This window comes from Panthera onca, chromosome C1 (assembly GCF_046562875.1).
Source record: "Panthera onca isolate mPanOnc1 chromosome C1, mPanOnc1 haplotype 2, whole genome shotgun sequence".
Lineage (NCBI taxonomy): Eukaryota > Metazoa > Chordata > Mammalia > Carnivora > Felidae > Panthera > Panthera onca.
Window position 1 is genome coordinate 145,498,656 of NC_138346.1, and position 18,747 is coordinate 145,517,402.

The window sequence follows — 18,747 nt, forward strand, 5'->3', positions numbered from 1 at the left end:
CTATACCACGCCTTTGAATGACTCCTCTCTGGGTGCTCCCTTGTATATGCATCACGCACTTGTTAATAAACTTCTGTTTGATTTCCTCTTGCTAATGTCTTGTCAGTCTAATTTACAGGGCTGGGTCTATGAACCTAAGATGGGTAGAGGGAAAACAATTTTTTTTTCCTCCCTTATATCAGCAACCAATTCCTTATCCTTATGTAACTAAAATAGTCAGCATTCCTTATTGAGGACCCAAAAAACTAGCTCAAGACACAGTCCTTTATTGCCGTTCTTCGGAAATTTGTCTTCCGGCCTTTGGCCAGATGGGTCACAGGGTCTGACCCAAGTTTAGAGAACTACTTAGAAACATTCATAACCAACCAAAGAGGGTTCCTAATGATACAGAGTCTGGTTACTTTGATTTGCTGAGCAAAATAAACAAGTGAATAAATGTATGAAAAGCTGCTTGTAAGGCATTAAGTACCCTGTGACTTGTCTTTGCTGACTTTTGAAAGGAGAGAAAGACATAATTCGTTCATAATCGGTCAGTGTCCATTTTCCTAGCTCTACCATAATATTACATTATAGCTTTATTTTCCAGATTTTTTTTTTTTTTTTGCTTATGGATATATCCTCCAAATGTTTTAGAAACTTTATTAATGAAAACCATTAAAATGTATGAAGCCCTCAACATGCTTAATCCTGTTCTAGGTGCTTCATACGTGTTAACTTACTGAATCCACACAATGCCACGAAGGAAATACTATCATTAACCCCATTTCACAGATGAGAAAGCAAAAGCACACCCATGTTAAGTGACTTGTCTGTTAGGTTGCAGGCTGGAACCCTGACCACCACACTGCATTCCCTCAGTTCCAGTGACAAAGAGCAAGTGGCTGAACTATTGGCAGAAGGCTCTATTTACAAACAGGGACTCACGTCTGAGGCCACGAATTAATTTAATTTCATACAACCAGGAAAGCAACTAAGTTCTAGCAACTAAGAACTCAGTGCGAGTAGTTAACTTACTACCTCTTGCAATCTTCCCCAAAGCGACTACACGGGGCCTGATTCATGGCAACCGAGCACACGTGTTATTTACCCCGTCTTCAGCTCCGGCTGGTGGAAGAACTGAGGCCATACTTAGAATGTGTCATTGGGCTAATTTTATTCTGTAAATAATAGAATAACTGTTGACAATATTTTAAAACATCCCCACCTATTTCCGCCTCCTCTGACCTCCTTCTTATTGCTCCATCTGCATACTTTCTTGGTCACTCCCGACCAAGAAAATTTTGGTCTAATCGAGATTAATTTTAGTCGTCGTGAATGACAAGATTTTTCTGCTTATGTTGTCTGTGTATTACTTGTGTTATATTGTAAAAGTTCTACTCACTTTTACAAGAAGTCAGAGATACATGACACACATAAGTGTTTTTCAAATGACAATTCACGTTTTGGTTAAAATTAACTCCGGGGGCGCCTGGGTGGCTCAGTCGGTTAAGCGTCCCACTTAGGCTCAGGTCACGATCTCATGGTTGGTGAGTTCGAGCCTGCATGGGGCTCTGTGTTGACAGCACAGAGCCTGCTTGGGATTCTCTCTCTCTCTCTCTCTCTCTCTGCCCCTACCCTGCTTATTTTGTCTCTCTCAAAACACCTAAGTCAACTTAAAAAAAAATTTACTCCCAGGAAACTGAGCTCACTTTAGGTAAGATATTAGAACAAATTACAACGGATAAGGAACAATCACAAAGGATAAGAAATGCCAAAAACAAAAAACAAAAAAACCAAAAAAAACCCCAAATCAAAACATTCTAGAGGCTTTGAAAGGTAAATCTGAAGCGGGATGGGTTACAAAGGTACCAGCAGGGGTGGGAATGTTAGCTTCCTCAACTTTATACATTCTTTCTTTCTTCTAAGCAGTTTCTTCCAGTAAAACTGGTTCTTTCTCCCCAGGGACCACAAATATCTGATTCTTGTCCTAGCCCCAGATGGTGGAGTGCAGGGACCGTCAACAGAAGAAGAAAGAGATCCAGTAAAAATAAAGGTCAGGACAACGCAGGCGCCGGTGCCGCCCGGGTTGGTAACAGCTTGAGAATCTGTCTCAAATGCCATGCTGGAAAGAAAAGTCACATCTGCCTGGAGGGCCCAGCAAATGTTACAGTGTTTTCCTGCACCCACCTTTCTGGACCTGTTGAATGTCACTCTTCACCACATTTACTCTGCATCAAATAGTCCAGACAGAGCTTTCTCATTTCGGAGTAAATGACCATGAGTAAAGACAGCCATGCCTTGAACATTTAGTGAGGGGAAAATAATTACATTACCTTGGGTGGATTGCCTTTTCATGACTGTCAGACAGCCTACCAGAGGAAACAAGTCGTAACGCTAAGGACAGATGCTGAGACACATCAAAAACTCCTATTACTAAAGAATGAAGAAAAGCCTTGGCTTGGGGCGGATTTATACAACCAGATGTCAACACAGCTTTCACAACCTCTTTCTGAATTGCTGACAGAGCACCAGACATCTGCCGTGTCGTTTGGTGGGAGAGCGTGACTCTGGTTGTAGACACACTTGAGTCTGCGGCTAGTGTCTGCTACCTACAATGTGGAACCAGAGACAGGTTAGCTTGCCTGAATCTGTTTTCTCATCACTGGGGACAATGGTTTTCTCTTCCTGGTCTGGTGAGGATTGAACGAGATAAGCTAGGCACATCCTCTGATTTAACAGTGCCCTGGTCTCCTGTTGGCTAGGTGGCCTCAGGCGGATTGTCTAACTCACAGTTCCCTCATCTGTCAAATGGGGATAATTCATACCACCCAGGTTTGCTGGAACAAGTCAGTCAGTCAAGTGCCCATCTAGTAAACAGTCTGAGCTGCTATTGCTACTTATATTGCTCAATCCACGTTCAAAGGTGTTCTTTCACCTTCAGAAATGGAAACCTGAAACACATAATCCCCTAGATAATAGCAGTTACATAGAACTGATAAGTGGAAGGCGTCATCTTGAATATGCATCAGCTACTTCTTGGGCAGGAAATGAAAAAATGGACTTGGGCTAAATTATTTGCCTAGTGTGATGATAAATTAATAGCAGGCTGTGTTTGCTCACCGTTTATCTCCAGGGAGCTCTGAGCACCATGCTGACATAATCTTCAAAACATCCTGGCGAAAAGAAGCTGATGAGTGATTGAATCACCATCTTCAAGACGATGAAGGATTGTCGTCTGGATGGTGACCAGCTGTTCCCACCACAACCAAAGCAGATAAAGAGCCGGCAGGCCTAAGTCATAGGAAAGATTGGGGTTAAACCCTGGGAGATACATCTTGAAGAGGTTTCCATCCAGACAGTATTTCATTTCAAAGTACTGAATTATGTGGCTACTATTGAATTATAGCTTCCCACTGGCAAATTGAAAACACAGATTTCTCTACAGTATACACACAACTTGGCTTAACACCTGGGTGATTCCTTTGGGCGGGTCTTCCCCTGAAATGACTCCAGCCAATTTCCATGCCAGGCTATTTGGCAGTTCCCCAGGGACATTCTGGAAAGGCTCAAATGAGCAGGTTATCCCACGGTTGAGTGAGCTTTAAGCAGCTAACCCAGACACAGTCTGAAGGTGAAACAATGGAATGGGGTTGTTTAGCCACCTGGGCTTGTGAAGAGTGTCCATGGCCTGAACATGGACACATAGGTCATTAGAGCAGTTATAGGACCTTCGAAACTTCAGACTCCTCCACCATCTCTTCAAGCAGTCAACAATAGTAGGACTACACACTGCCTTCCTATGGCTGCCATAGTGATAGGAATGGTATGGTTGCCAGCAGGAGCAAAGGGGAAGCATGGAAGTTGGCATAAGCCACAAGCATCAGCCCAACTCTGGTTTCCTCCCCAGTGAGAGCCCAGCGGCAGGCTGAAGGGAGAGGCAGAGCCCAATGGTGGAAAAAACACTAGTCATCGGCACCAACCTCTTCCCAGCTCCTGATGATGGCCAGCCAACTCGTTTTTGATAGGTGTGCTACTTCGGACAATGCTTCTCAAGTTTTGACATGCCTATAAATCACCTGGATATTACTTTGTTAAAATATAGATTTTGATTCCATTGGTCTGGGTAAAGGATCTGAGATTCAGCATTTCTGAGAAGCTCCCTGCACAGCAGCTTGAGCAGCAAAATCTCTGGGATTTGCATGTATGAGAGCCCCCTAATGCACAGAGGCCTCCACAAGACAGAATTTACTCCTCCTTTATGTAATCCTGCTCTCTGAATTTGTCAGGCCCACCCAGTCTTCTGTTGCAGGCCCATGCCTGCTTTGTTTCCCTGGGTCTGCAGTCTACACTGGACTCCCTTCTAGAATCTGCAGTTTAACCAGAAGCAATGGGGAAAGGGATGGCAGGCCCTTCCCTTAAAGGGCTCAATCCAGAAAGTGCACATTCCCTTTCCACTCCCACTCTTTTGGCTAGAATTTAGTCACATGGCCACAGCCAGCCCCAAGTAAGGTTGGGAAATATTTTATTTTGTACATATTTTATGCTGTGTTCCCGGTGTCCACTGAAAATTCCATACCAAGGAAGGGAAGGAGAGAATGCGTATTAGGGGACACTAACAGTCTTTTGTGACGGTTGGGGATAAAAATAATGGTAAGGATGCAGTTTTGGGGGTGATGGCGGGGTTCGTAGCTGATGGCCAAGAAAGAATTCTTGAAGACGTCGTTGGTGCAAAAGGTGATTTTATTAAAGCACAGGGACAGGACCCGAGGGCAGGAAGAGCTGTGAGGCAAGGGTGGGGGTGGGGTGGGGGCTGGTGACCGGTTTAAGGAGTTGGGAGAGATAAAGTTTAGAGGGAGTTTCCAAAGAGGCTTTCACACGCTAAAGACTTACTGCAGGCCTAGCTATTGTCAGGCTAAGGTTGTTTTTCCCTCTAGCAAAGAATTAAGACAGTAGGGAGTTCCTGGACTTTAGGCCATTGACGGGATTGTCTTGTTCTTGTAAACTGGTAGAGACTCCTATTTGTTTTTTTTTGTTCTTTCCTGTTTTGGGGTAGTGGGAGTGTTATGTATGGAATATCATACAAGGTTGCGGGGGTGCTGTTAGCCTGTACTTTGCCCTCAGCTTGCCCCATGTTCCTCCATCAGTAACAGTAATCGTTATTGAGTACTTACTATCTGGCAGGCACAGCACCTTAAACGAATCACCTCATTCACTCTTTACAAAAAGCACCGTTGGGAGGCAGTATTATTATTCCCATTTACAGATAAAGAAATTGAGGCTTAGAGAGGTTAAGTAGCCTGCTGCGGTCATACAGCTGAGGCAGAGTCAGGATTCAAATCCAGCCACTGTCAATCCAGAGCCTGGAATCTTAGTAGTAGGGAAAGGACTGATTATAGGAACAGCAGGTGGGGCTAGGCCATTTCAACCCTCAGAGGTGCGGGTGTGGGTCCTGAGTCTGAGACGAAACCCTGCAAAAAATTGACTGCAAAAAATCTTGTGCATTCCACGAGAAAGACTATGCTTACCTGTGACAATGTATACGTTGCTATTCTTTGGAGTTGGAAGATTTGTGAACCAAGGAGCTTATTATTCCCCTGATAGCTGCGACATGGTGGTCACCTCAGGCTATACCAGACTTGAAAGGCGATGGTCTGTGGCCCTGCTGTTGTCTCCCCACCCACCAAACCCCCCAAGCAGACACTACTCCGAATACCTGGTAGGGTTGTCCTGGGAGAGCCACAGCTGGCCAGGACCAGATGGGACCACTTCTTGTGTCAGTCACAAGTTAGAGGACATTTGAAAACTGTTTTCCAAAGTTCACCCCCTCCTTCTTCTTTCCATGAAAAGCGCTTTTTGTTAGTTCAGGCTTTGTTTGGGGATTCAGTTGATAAAGAGACCATTTTATTGTAATGAATTACTGGCCAAGTGGTGCCAGAAATCCTAGTGAGAGGCCAGCACTCTGGCTTTTATTCAGCAAGGTGAATGGAAACAGCTACTGGGCGTGGGTATCAAGGGCACTTTGGAGTTCACTGCCATCAGCAACTTCGGGTTTAGTTGCTGGTTGCCTCTGAGTTCAGAGGGGGCAGTCAGAGAAAGTGCTAGCAATAAAATGTAAGACTTTTCCCTTTATCTATGAAAAATGTCAAATGGGCAGGAACTGTGGGCCAGGACTTTTACAGAATGAACTCTTTCTACCTATTATTAAATTGCTAAATCTCCACTACAAAGACTGAGGTCCCTGTGACAATTTCGGCTCATTCTGAATCCCCCAAAAAGCCAGTTTTCTCCGTTGAGCCAACTGAAAGTGGGGGGAGGGGGGTCAAACAGGCACTAGTAAACCTCAGACTTTGTGGGACTCACACAGACGTGGAATATTGAAAGTTTCTTTAAATGAATTCTCTCCAAATGGTGCTCAAGGGGCTTTGGAAAAAGAAATGAAAATACCGGTAAGCCAAAAGTCATACATTCTAACTTGTTTTTCTCCCATGTCTGGTACATGCGGTGGCAACGTAAATTTGTGAAGACACATGGACTGACAGTATATTTCATCATCTCATTTGTTGTTTTGTTGAGACTCCAAGATCCTGTATATTTAAAGTTTGCAAGATGAATCAGCATTTCTTGGGAAACCTCTCTTAAAATATTGCTACGTGCAAACAGTGCCAAGGAATGAGGCACTTAAATCAATGGACCATGAACTCTTCAGAGTTCAAGGAAATCATTAAGGGCTGATAAAGTCAATAGAAGTTTGGGTATGTTTGAAGGCATGTAACACCAATCAGTTCTAAGCGACTGAACCTCAAGTATTGATTAGGAAACGGGTACCCACGGGCCAGGGCCAGCTGTCAAGCTTGGGAGTGTCACAGACTGGTTCCTACAGAAGACCTCTCTGCAGAGCACGGTGACCAGGGGGTGTCTTGCCATTTATGACCTTCAAAATAACATACACTTGTTTTAAGAAAGGAAAGCAAGTTTCCTAGTCCATAAAGCAAGGATCGTTGAGATCTGGCCTGTTCACCTCACAAGCAAGATTATGAGGCATCCTTCTAAAAATGCTGTGCCCATAGTCTGCTGGTGGCATTACTATGCAGGGAGGATAGTGCCCTATGTGGCCGGTGGGAAGGAAACGTCTGTTTACAGGCAGAGTTGATGGGTACAAAACCTCCCTGAAGCTCCTCTTTAAGTGTTACCTCTCCCAGCCGTAATTCATTCACGTAGATTCTGCACACCTTCTAGATTACAATTATAATTAATCATTTGTATAACTGGCATTATTAGTATTCTCTTCCTCACTTTGCTAAAAAGCTGCAGTAGCCAGGGACTTTGACTCGTTCCAGCAGTGAATTCCCAGTTCCCTGGGCTGGCTAGGTGCATAGTAGAGAAACCAAAGGTGCGTATATGGAAGACAAATGGCTTATATATCCCAAATTTGCCCTTGTCCTTTGATTTTCTGAACCTGGGATTTTATACACTTGTCTTTTAGGAAGAGAGACAGTGGCTGGGATGCTGGAGATAGGGTCAGTTCCTAAGGCAGCCAGAGAGGACAAGGCTTTCTCTATTAGTGGTAACACTTCCCAGAGTATTTGTAAGTCTACAGCCAACAAAGATTCATCACCACTTGCAACGGGCCAGTACTCTGAGACCAGTTTGGGGAGGAAAAGCAAAGATGTGAGTCCATATTTTCACATTCTCTGCAGAATCCTTCAATTCACGCTAAAGTGTGACAAGAGAATGTCCAGTTTCTTTTTAAGTTCATTTATTTTTAGTAATCTCTATATCCAAAGTGGGGCTTGAACTCACGACCTCGAGATCAAGAGTCACATGCTCTTCTGTCTGAGCCAGCCAGGCCCCTCCAGTATCTTACTAGATGAGTCCAGTCTTGTCTAGAGAGGACATTATTTTGTCATCAGGAATGTCAAACAGTCCTCTTCTCTTGAAAAAACACCCCTGTAGAAAGGCTAAGAAACACCTGCTGACCAATACCTAAACAGATGGCAGCGAATTTCTGTACACTTTGTAGGTTAAAGAAGGAAAACCATCATCCAAAAAGTACATTCTGCCAGCATTTCCTTGGACATGACCCCTCCTAGGTGCAGACAAACACAGGAAATACAGCTTGTCACTGAAATCAATAGGGAAAGTCAGTTTTCCAATTTAATGAACTTTAAGTCCCGTTTTCCCCCGCAACAGTGAAAAGGGCAAGAAATTAATGATCCTTGATTTTGTGTTATCGTCCAAATATTCATACATTGCAAAGTTTTTTTTTTTCAAGATTAAAAATAATGTTTATTTATTTTGAGATTCAGGGGAGAGGGACAGAGAGAGAGAGAGGGAGAGAGAATCCTAAGCAGCCTCTGTGCTGTCAGTGTGGAGCCCAATGTGGGCTTGACTCTAAGAACCGTGAGATCATGACCTGAGCTAAAATCAAGAGTCTGACGTTCAACCAACTGTGCCACCCAGGTGCTCCTGATATACTGAAAAGTATTAATCATTAAGCCATTATAATTTTTGTCCTGGTTGTAATTAATTTTTACAAAAATCATTTTCTATTCATTGGCAACCTTATAGTATTGGTAGAAAAATGTATTTCATAATCCAAACTCCAGACTATAGAAAAATAGCCACTAGTAAGGGGGATGTTATTTTACTTTTCCTTGTTATTTTTTTTTAAATAATGCCCCCCCCCCCCCAAACTGAAAGTCTACACACCTTTATCGTGTTCCAGGCCTCCAAGAGTATAAAATCTATAAAATGGGATTCTCAGAAGCAGTAGCCCTAGCCCAGTATTATAAGAAGTGCTTATCTGAGGCACTTTAAATTAAAACAGGAAGGAAATCAGTATTTCAGCAAATCTACATTTACAAGTTGGGACCCGATGTGTCTTTAAGTGGTCTGAGTTAAAGCAATATTGCATCGGTCAAGCAAAGTAAATCAAGACACCTCCCAAAAGGTGGTAGAGTAAGAAAAATGCCAATTTAATCATTTACTTTAGCAGGCAAGCAATTTGTAAACATTCAGTAGCGGCAGCATCCAAGTTACAAACAATTTAAAAAGAAACCAAGATTAGTGATTATAATCGTTCCTTCCCTTTCCCCAAAAGAAAAAAAGAAAAGAGAAAAGATCTGGAAAGGAATGCCTGAAAACACTACAAACATGGAACATTCAGTTATGTCTTCTATCAGCCTTCTATGCGTCCTCTCTGTGTTTTATTTTTAAAGATGTATCTACTCCTAAAATGCATTATCTTGCAATAACTTGTACGTGAGTGTTTGCAATCTAGGAAGTGGTTCCTGCACACGGATGTGCACGTATCACCTCAGTTCAGATCCCATTCGCGAAGGGAATATTTATGTCTTGATTCAATGCTTCTTTGACTTCGAGTGGCAGGGTGTCAAAAAGATGGTCTTCCACAACAAGCCCGCTTTTCTTGAGCAGGCGACACTGGCCCAGCTGGGCTGGCAGGCGGTCCAAGCAGTTGCCCTTCAGCTCCAGCTGAGTGAGCTGGGAGAGCTGACCAATCTTCTCGGGGAGGAAGGTGATACAGTTTTGCCCCAGATTCAAAGTCCTCAACTTCACGCATTTGAACAACTGTTTTGGCAGAATGTCCACTTTGTTCCCGGTGATATGCAAATGCTGCAGGTTCTGAAGCAATCCTATTTCTATGGGAATCGCCGAAATGTTGTTGTAGCTCACGTCTAAGCATCTGAGTTTCTGTAAACTGAACACTGCCACCGGTAAGGATTCGAGCTTGTTGTTAGAGAAATAAAGTGACTCCAAGTTTTTGACGTGGGTGATGGAGGGAGGAATGGTGGCAATCTTATTATGCCATAATTTTAAACATGTCAGTCGTTTTAAATGCTGGAAACTGATGATCTCCTCAATTGTGCGTATGTTATTCGATTTTAAATCCAGTTCCTGCAAATTTGAGAGGCTGAAAATAGCATGGGGAATTCTCTCCAGCTCACAGTTCTGAAGTTCGAGCTCGGCGACATTCATCATTTTCTTAAGGCTGTTCAGTACCAAGAGTTTAGTGCCGTCATTGTGAATGACTAACTTTGTAAGATGCGGAGCCACATCTGTAATGTTGGAGGGAACTTTGGTCAAGTTACTCTTCACGTGGAGAATCTTAAGGTGCCGCAACTCTCGGAGAGATTCGAGTCCGATCATCTTATTGTTTTCAGAGTTCAAATTGCCTATCAAGTACAACTCTCGAAGGTTTTTGAGCAAATATACCCAGGCAGGAATTTCTGCCACATCGGTGAACTTCACGTGAAGGCATCTCAAGTGATCTCGGAGAAAGCTAAAAGCAGTCTGTTCCACTTTTGCAGGGCAGTGGCAGAGGTGAAGCTCTTGGAGGTTAGTCATCTGAGAAATCTTAGCGGGAATTTTAGCTTCCGGAATCAGTTCAAGTTTGAGCACATCCAGGTCTGTGAGGTCAAAGACAGCATCAGGCACGCCTGACAGCATAAACAGATGCAGCTCCTGCTTGTCCTGGGCGTTGCGGGACACGTGCTGCCTGAGTTTTTCAAACGTCCACTCATGGTTCAAACTGATTTCCCTAAGTTTATTTTCACTGACTTCCGACAAGAACACACCGAAGCGCTTCGAATACAGCTGGTCATATTGGTCTACCATGTGTAGAAGGAACGCAAAATCATTCTTGACATCTGGAATGTCACTGAAGCTGCTCTCTTCTCTGACTTTTTCAAAAGAATATTCCTTTAAAGGTATCCTGAATAACCAGAAGAGAGTGTAGAGGCAGATAAAACCATAAACACAAATAATGGATATGTAACTGATGAGAAGCTTTTTCAGCATGTAAGCCATATTGTGGGTGCACTCAAATACCTCGTAACCAGTCAGGTGCTCCACTTTGGGCTTGCAGACGTGTTCAAAGCTGATTGCGTTGACAAAGTTTGCGGTATAGCAGAGGATAAAAATGAATTTGGCTGTTTTGATAAATGTTTGGACCACGTAGAGCTTATAGATCAAGTCACTGTCTTCCACGTGAGCACGGAACTTCCTTACTTTCTCAAACAGGGCTTTGGCCTGCTCCCCATCTTTTTTATCAAGGATGGTCATGCTGGGGACTTCGATCACAGGCTTCTCGGCTGAAAATTTGAAGCCTGTTTTGTTGATCATCGGGGTACTGGCACTGGGGCTCCCTTCATCACTGCTGGTAGACACATGCTTTGGTAGAGTCTGGGCACCTGTTATTCTCTGCTTGTTTTCCTCCGAGTCTTCGCACGCTGTCTCAGACAACGCTTTAGTAGTCCACGGAGACTCAAAGCACTTTCCTAATATTGAAACAAAATGTTCTACCTTTGAGCATGTTTTTGGATATTTGAACCAAAAGTTGCTACTGACCATGAGAATAATAGTATGTATAAGAGCAAGGTATGGAAAGTACTTAGAATACCACGGAAGGGCCAGATGGTAACACATCTGATTAATAAATACGTATTGCTGAAAATCCAAGTTTGTTTTTCGGCCTGTTGGATCCTTCTTCTCTTTCTTTGTCTCCTGATTTGAAACTGTCGAATCTGTGTGAGGGTATGTGGCTCTGAGAGGTATGTCAGGTGTCACAGCAGATGTGCCAAAGGAAATGTCACTTGTCGTCCGCCCATCTTGGTCTTGGTCAGTGGCTGCTTCCATCTTGGGGATATTGGTGGTAACGTCGGCATTTCCCGGTGGGGTGTGTGCCTTTGAATTTACAGGAGATGGCAATACCGGCAAGCAGACCACCTGATCTTTGGTAAGTTGCATGGTTCCCGCAAAGATGGCTACCATCAACATAACGACAGCCAGGTAATCCATAAACACGTCCCACCATGGTTTCAGGATTCGGTAAGTTGGTTGAATGTCATTAAGTGAAGCAACTTCCGCAAGGGTAAACATTCCTAGAAAACAAGGAAACGAAAGACTTTATTACAAAGATACAAGTGAAAACATTAAATAGAATACAAAACAAGATAAAACCCAACACTTTACTTGCACCAAAGTAAAGTTTTCTCATCCACATCCTAGCTTTTAATCCAAGATAGGTATAGTAGTAAATAAACTAAAAGGAACGAACATATATGAGAAAAATCGCGGTCTGTTGTAGCTTTTCTCTCCTAGCCCAAGAGAAGAGAAAAAAATGGGAGAGGAATAATAAGAATGCCTACTAGGTAAGAAATTACAACACTTTGCTGAAGGTCTACAAGGGTTAGAGTAGAAATGGAGGCAGGAGCGGGGGCAGTTTGAGAACTATTTTAGGGACAGAACTGAAAAAGTCTTGTAACTTCCTGGACCATGAAGAAGGATATGAGAACAAGATGGTATTTGCTGTGGACTGGATTGATTTAAGGTTAAGACTGGAGTTTTAGGGAGAGGAGTGAGATGACTTCTATTTTGTTCAAGCCAAAATGGAATGGTCCGTGTACACTATTAACTTCTAGATAGCCTGTGTACCAGACTCAGGCTTACTGTTTATGAATGGTGAATGGTGTGCTTCTCCAAGCCTGGGGATGTTTACTTCTAAGGGTTATTCGGAAAGCTCAGATTAAGTAAGGACTATAAAGCTCTTATCACTCTGGTGGAAATGTGCCACAGACAGTTGAAATTAAGGGTCCAGAGTTTAAGAGAAATCTTACTATACATACTTGGGATTTATCAATATATGTAAACTGAAACTATGGCCTTGGATACAGCACCTGTGGAAAGCATGTGGAAGGAGAAGAGGGTCAAAGACACAGGTGGAATGATCAGTGACATGACACCAAATAGGTCAGGCCCAGTAAGACCTTTGATCTCTACCAATGTGGGTGAGCCCAGAAGCAATGAAGGGAATTCCAGCACCAGGACACCTGAAAATGTGGTCACCATTCACTGACAGCTGGCAGCTTTACAGTCTTGAAACTATACAAAGAGTCAAAGTACCAAGGACAATCATCCTGGAAGTAACCAAGAAAAACACAATGTTTATAGGGCAAGTAGTGGGAATGGGTTTCTGTAATCATGTATGTGAAACAGGTGTTTATCTTCTTGAATTTGAAGTTTCAATTTCTTTATTTTATTTCTTATTATTTTAGAGAGAGTGAGGGAGGGGCAAAGACAGAGGGAGAGAGAGAATCTTAAAAGCAGGCTCCACGCTCATTTCAGAGCTCAACTTGGAGCTTGATTTCATGACCCTGAGCTGATGACCTGAGCTGAAATCAAGAGTCAGACGCTTAATCGACTGAGCCACCCAGGCACCGCTGGAAGTTGAAACTTCTTGAAAAGGAACTTTACTATATTCTACTTTCTCGAGATGCTCTCAGGTTCCAACGTTCATATATAAAATGACTTATTTCTTTGAGAAGTTAGTAAAAAACAAAAAGATAAAAGGCCAGGTGAATACCTAAAGTTCTGGGAATACATTATACATTATTTTTTTAAATAAAGGAAGAAACATTTTTATCTTACAAAAGTTGCCTGGTATGCTGTGTTGAAAAGGATTCTGAGGCTGACTCTGACTGTGGCAGGAAATACTGTTACATGACAGGTTACTGGTGTCTCCCTTGGATGATATCAGTACTTTGATTCTGCTTGTTCTCTCTGTTGTAGAGTAAATCTCTGAGAGTTGGGATGGGCCATACCTTATTTTTTCTCTCCACATATCTGGTACTGTACAGAGGAGTCACGTAATTTTTCTCAATAAAATACAATGAATATCTATTCAATTGTAACAGCAATTCTCATATTTGGAGTTGTTGTGGTTTTTTGGTTTGTTTTTAAATTATTTTTTAACATTTATTTTTGAGAGACAGAGCATGAGTGGGACAGGAGCAGAGAGTGAGGGAGACACCGAATTGGAAGCAGGTTCCAGGCTCTGAGCTGTCAGCACAAAGCCTGATGTGGGGCTTGATCCCATGAACTGCAAGATCGTGACCTGAGCCGAAGTCAGATGCTTAAGTCAGATGCAAGTAGTGGGAATGGGCCCACTGAACCACTGAGGTGCCCCTTGTTTGTTTAAAAGTACGTGCACACAAGCAAGAATAGGGCGGGGGGGGGGGGGGGGGAGAGGGAGAGAGAGAGAGAGAGAGAGAAAATATCTCTTAATAAGGCTCCAAGCTCAGTGCAGAACCTGATTCAGAGCTCGATTCCACGACCCTGGGACCACAACCTGAACAGTAATTGACAGTCGGATGCTCAACTGACTGAGCCACCCAGACACCCCTGCAGTTTTGTTTTGCTTTTTTAAAGTGAAATGTCTTTTATTTAATCAGGTAAACATAAGCCCAAGAACCCCAAATACAGCCAGACTATTTACTTTTATTTTGTGAAAATTGGTAGAAATCACATTTCTAGATTTCAAGGGCTTAAGTATGAAATGACTGGCACCCAGTCTTTATTAAAAAAATGATCAAGGAAGTGGGAGACAACATCCCCACTGGAATCCTTTTATTCTGAGCTCTTGTATCTTGTGTGTGTCTACAGTTTTGTGAGTGGCTGGGAATTTAAGCAAAAAGCAAGATTATTGCAATGCACAGTGGGCCACACTAAATGAGAAACTGTTCACCCACGTGTCACATTGAGCTCTCTGGTCCCTGTAGAGGATGCACAAAACACAGCACCGAGCCACAGGCTATGGAGCGGCTCTTACTTCACATACAGAGACTGCAGAACACAGCTCACAAAGTTTCTTCCTGGCAAAGAACATCATATGGTCACACCCAGGGACGATGGTCTTAAAGGGCCATCAGTATAACTGATAGAAAAATATATATATATATTTTTTGCACAAAACACTTCTTTCTAGTAAGATTTTTCTTTACTCTTCAAATAGCTGTATTGGGCTCTAAAAGAGTCAGGATGTTTGGGTTGGAGGACGGAGGGGAGAAGGGAATTTTGAAAGTCACCCTGCTGAGAATACTGGTTACTTCTCTGCCTCCAGTCTTTTATCTACTTATTATTTAATTATTGTTACAGAAGTAGAGTTGACACTAAATGCTCTATTAGTTTCAGGCGTATAAGATAGGGAGTCAACAATTACATACATTACGGAATGTTCACCATGGTTAAGTGTAGTTACCATCTGTCACCAGACAATGCTATTACAATATTATTGTGGGTTTTTTTTTTTTAATGTTTATTTATTTTGAGAGAGAGAGAGAGAGAGCGTGAGCAGGGGAGGGGCGGAGAGAGATGGAGAGGAAGAGCATCCCAAACAGACTGTGCCATCAGCACGGAGCCCAATGTGGGGCTCGATCCCATGAAACGTGAGATCATGACCTGAGCCCAAATCAAGAGTTGGACACTTAACCGACCCACCCAGGTGCCCCAGCTATTACAATATTATTGACTATATATCCTACATTGTATTTTTCATCCCTGTGACTTATTTTATAAGTTGAAGTTATACTCCCTAATCTCCTTCACCTATTTCAGTCATCCCTGCTCAGCCACTCCCCTCTGGCAATCATCTATTTGTTCTTGCATTTCTGAGTCTATTTTTCTGTTTTTCATTTTGTTTTTTAGTTTCCACATATAAATGAAATCATATGATGTCTGTCTTTTTCTATCTGCCTCCATTATTTTTTTTTAATTTGAGAGAGAGAGAGCGAGAGAGAGAGAGAGAGAGAGAGCGTGAGCAAGCAGGGGACAGGGCCAAAGGGAGAGGGAGACAGGGAATCCAAAGCAGGACCCATGTGCAGAGTAGAGTCTGACATGGCATAATCCTACGACCCCAGGATCATGATCTGGGCTGAGTGAGCCACCCAGGCGCCCCCGTGTGCCACCATTCTTGACTTCCTTCAATCCACCTCCCACCTGCAGCTCGCCCTTCAGTTAAAACTCCTCTTCTCCCAACATTCTCTATGCCCTAGGTTGGTAACGTCTTCCAGTTTCTCCAAACAGCCGTTCTTCCCTGTATGTAGGACCTCCCACGCATTATTTCCTCTACTTCCTTCCCACTTCCCTTCATGAGGCTATCAGGTTTCTGTCACCTTTTCTAGGAAGCCCTCCCTGACCTCTAGTCTTCTCTGATGTGTCGCACAGGACTCTGTACCTCTACCCATAATAGCCCTTATCACACTGTGGTGGGCTGACTGATTACTTGTTTGATCTCATACTAGATTTAAAATTCAACGGGGCCAGGGACCATGTCCAGCCTCCTTATTCCCATACAGCCAATTCCTGCCACCTAGTAGGTGCTTAATCAAGGAAAGACTGTATGGCTCTTGATGGTCATCTTCAGCATCCTCCTCCTCCTCCTCAAAATTCCTCAAGGACATTTATTAACTATCTACACATGGTATTGGCAGAAGAGCATTTTATTAAACTTAACTGCCACATTGCAACTTAGGCCTACAAGAATAAAAACTACAAGTCATGCTTCCACATAAAAATAAATAGCTAAAAACACAAAGTAAAGAAACTATGGCATTCTTGTAACCAGTGATATTCTGTAGCTGTTAAAGCTTCATCCGTGGTTTTAAAGCACCTGGGGCTCAGGCTCAGGACAGGAGTCCCGAAACAGAAGAGGAAGTTGATCACTTTCTCAGAGGAGGAAGAAAAAGCTAAAAGGAGAAGACAGAGCATTAGAGTACTATAACTTCACAATGACCCCGAATGGTCACTAGCTCAGCCCCCACATCACCCCAGGGTGATGACATCGGAACAACTGAGATCGGGCATGCAAGGGTGGGCTCTCCTCCTCCAGGATGCTGTCTTCTCTGCCACTGCCCACCAAGGGTTCTGGGGCTCTGCCATTTCCTCCAGCCCACCTCCCTTTTTCCTGTCTGTTGAACTCCTATTCTTCAAGTTCCAACTCAAACTTTCCCCAAACTCCTGTCACATGGTCTAATAATAATGTTTCTAATGTTTGTCTCTTCATCCAGATGTTGAGCTCCTTATGGGTACAGACTGTGCCTTATTATTCACCTTTGATCCACCGTGACCTGTTCTCTCCCCTCTAAAGAACAGAGAAGGCATTTGGTGATGACAATGATGAGGATGAGAGTAATAATGGCAGCTGTCATGTTGCCATCTTCCTTCCACACACCAAACACTGTACTGGGGCCTATGTATCTGGTATAATTCCCTGCTTTTGTGCAGGATGCATTCCTGAAAATGAATGTATGAAAGTTTAGAGTTTTAAGTTCTGGAGGATGAAGGAACAGTTCTACTTCCAAAATGCTACCTAGTATCATAAAATCCACCAGAATTTCTAAAATTAAACTGACAGATAATACCAAATGCTGGTGAGGATGTGGAACACTCAGAACCCTTCAACACTGCTGTCAGGGGTGTTAAATGGGCATAACCACACCGGGAAACTTTTGAGTGAATATCTACAAAAATGGGATATATGCATATTCTACGACCCAGCAATTCCACTGTGAATTACATACCTATGAGAAACACAGATCTTCATCATAAGGCATGTACAAGGCCATTCCCAGTGGCACTCTCTGCAATAGCCCTAAAGTGGACACCAGCTAAATGTCCACCACCGGTAGAATGAAAAGGTGAAATGTGGTAGTCACAAAGTGAAGTATCGGGCATCAATGCGAATGAATGGTCTGGTTACATGGGTCTGGCCAGTTTATAAAATGCGATGCGTACACTTAGGCCATAAGCCTTTTCAGGTATACATGTTTTAACGTCAATAAAAAGTTTCAAGAAGAAATAGGAAAAGAAGCTGCAGCACAAACCCCCGCCCCACGGATGTGCAGTGACAGCGGATGGAGGCTTCGCCTTATTCCCACCCCAAGGCACACACCCGCTGGCTGGCGTCACAGGCCAGGGAAGCCCGTAACCTTCTCGCAGCCTCCTCTCACTGACTATCCTGCCTGGCCTGGGAGAAGTACTCCTCTCCCTGGAGTACAAAAGACCAAATCTGCTACGGAAAAGAGGGTGCGCAAAATGCGCGAAATGTGCGAAAGCTGGGGTTGGGAACAGTCGAATGTGCACAGATGGAACACGAGTGGAACACTGCCTGAATTCCATCTAACCTTCACAATGTTACTCTCATCTGCTCAAGTGTTGTTATTTTCCCCTGACTGACAGAGGAATAGGCTTGCAGGAGTGACGCTGTGGAAGTCAAATAATTAGCGGTGGAGTCTGGATTGAAAAATCTCATCTAGGGCCAAACCGCATGTTCCTTCTAGCAGACTATCCTGCCTCTCTTCCTTACTTTGTGTGTTTGCAGTTTGCAAACTACTTCTCTATAAAGTTCCTTGGTTGATTTTCACAGTAACTCCCAGGGAATTAGGCACTGCTATTGCCCAACAGTATGTAGAAACCTGAGGCACAAAAAGCTTAAATGACCTCCCTGGGCTGATTAAGTGACAGAGCTAACAGAATCTTTCATCTCCAAATCTCATTCTCCATCACCCAGTCCTCCAATGGCTGTGCTGTTGGCTAACGGCTGGCTGCTGAAGGAGGGAGCCAACCACTGTCTTTGGCTTTGAGGAGACAGAGGAATGAAATTATGTAATCATAACCTTCCTTAGGGTAACCTTTCATGACATTCACTCAGAATTCAAGAAAACCATGAGCCAGGCACAGCCAAGGGGAATACAGAGATAACGTAACCCAGTCTGTGCCCCCAAGGAGTTCCCAGTCAAATGGGGATGAGAAGCATTAAGTGTGCTATTACAACACTGTAAGAAAACTGCTCTGACTGGGTTAATACAAAATACAGGAGGAACAGCACAGGACAAACCCATGTCTGCATCTGATAACTGGGATAACTAGGAGGGCTCCACAGAGAGGTGGTTTCCAACTTGAGATCAGAAGGAG

The 18,747-nt window shown here is 43.4% G+C and overlaps 1 protein-coding gene across 5 annotated transcripts in view; it reads right to left on the reverse strand.

Annotated features, from left to right (window-relative positions):
- Positions 1–8,933: 8,933 nt before the first annotated feature.
- LRRC8D (leucine rich repeat containing 8 VRAC subunit D) overlaps positions 8,934–18,747 on the reverse strand; it is a 122,923-nt gene continuing 113,109 nt past the window's right edge. For all 5 annotated transcript variants that reach the window (XM_060621327.3, XM_060621321.3, XM_060621323.3 and 2 more), the window contains one exon: positions 8,934–11,879. In XM_060621327.3, the coding sequence (XP_060477310.3) occupies positions 9,301–11,877 (2,577 nt within the window). In that variant the 5' untranslated portion in view covers positions 11,878–11,879 and the 3' untranslated portion in view covers positions 8,934–9,300. The remainder of the gene's footprint in view (positions 11,880–18,747) is intronic.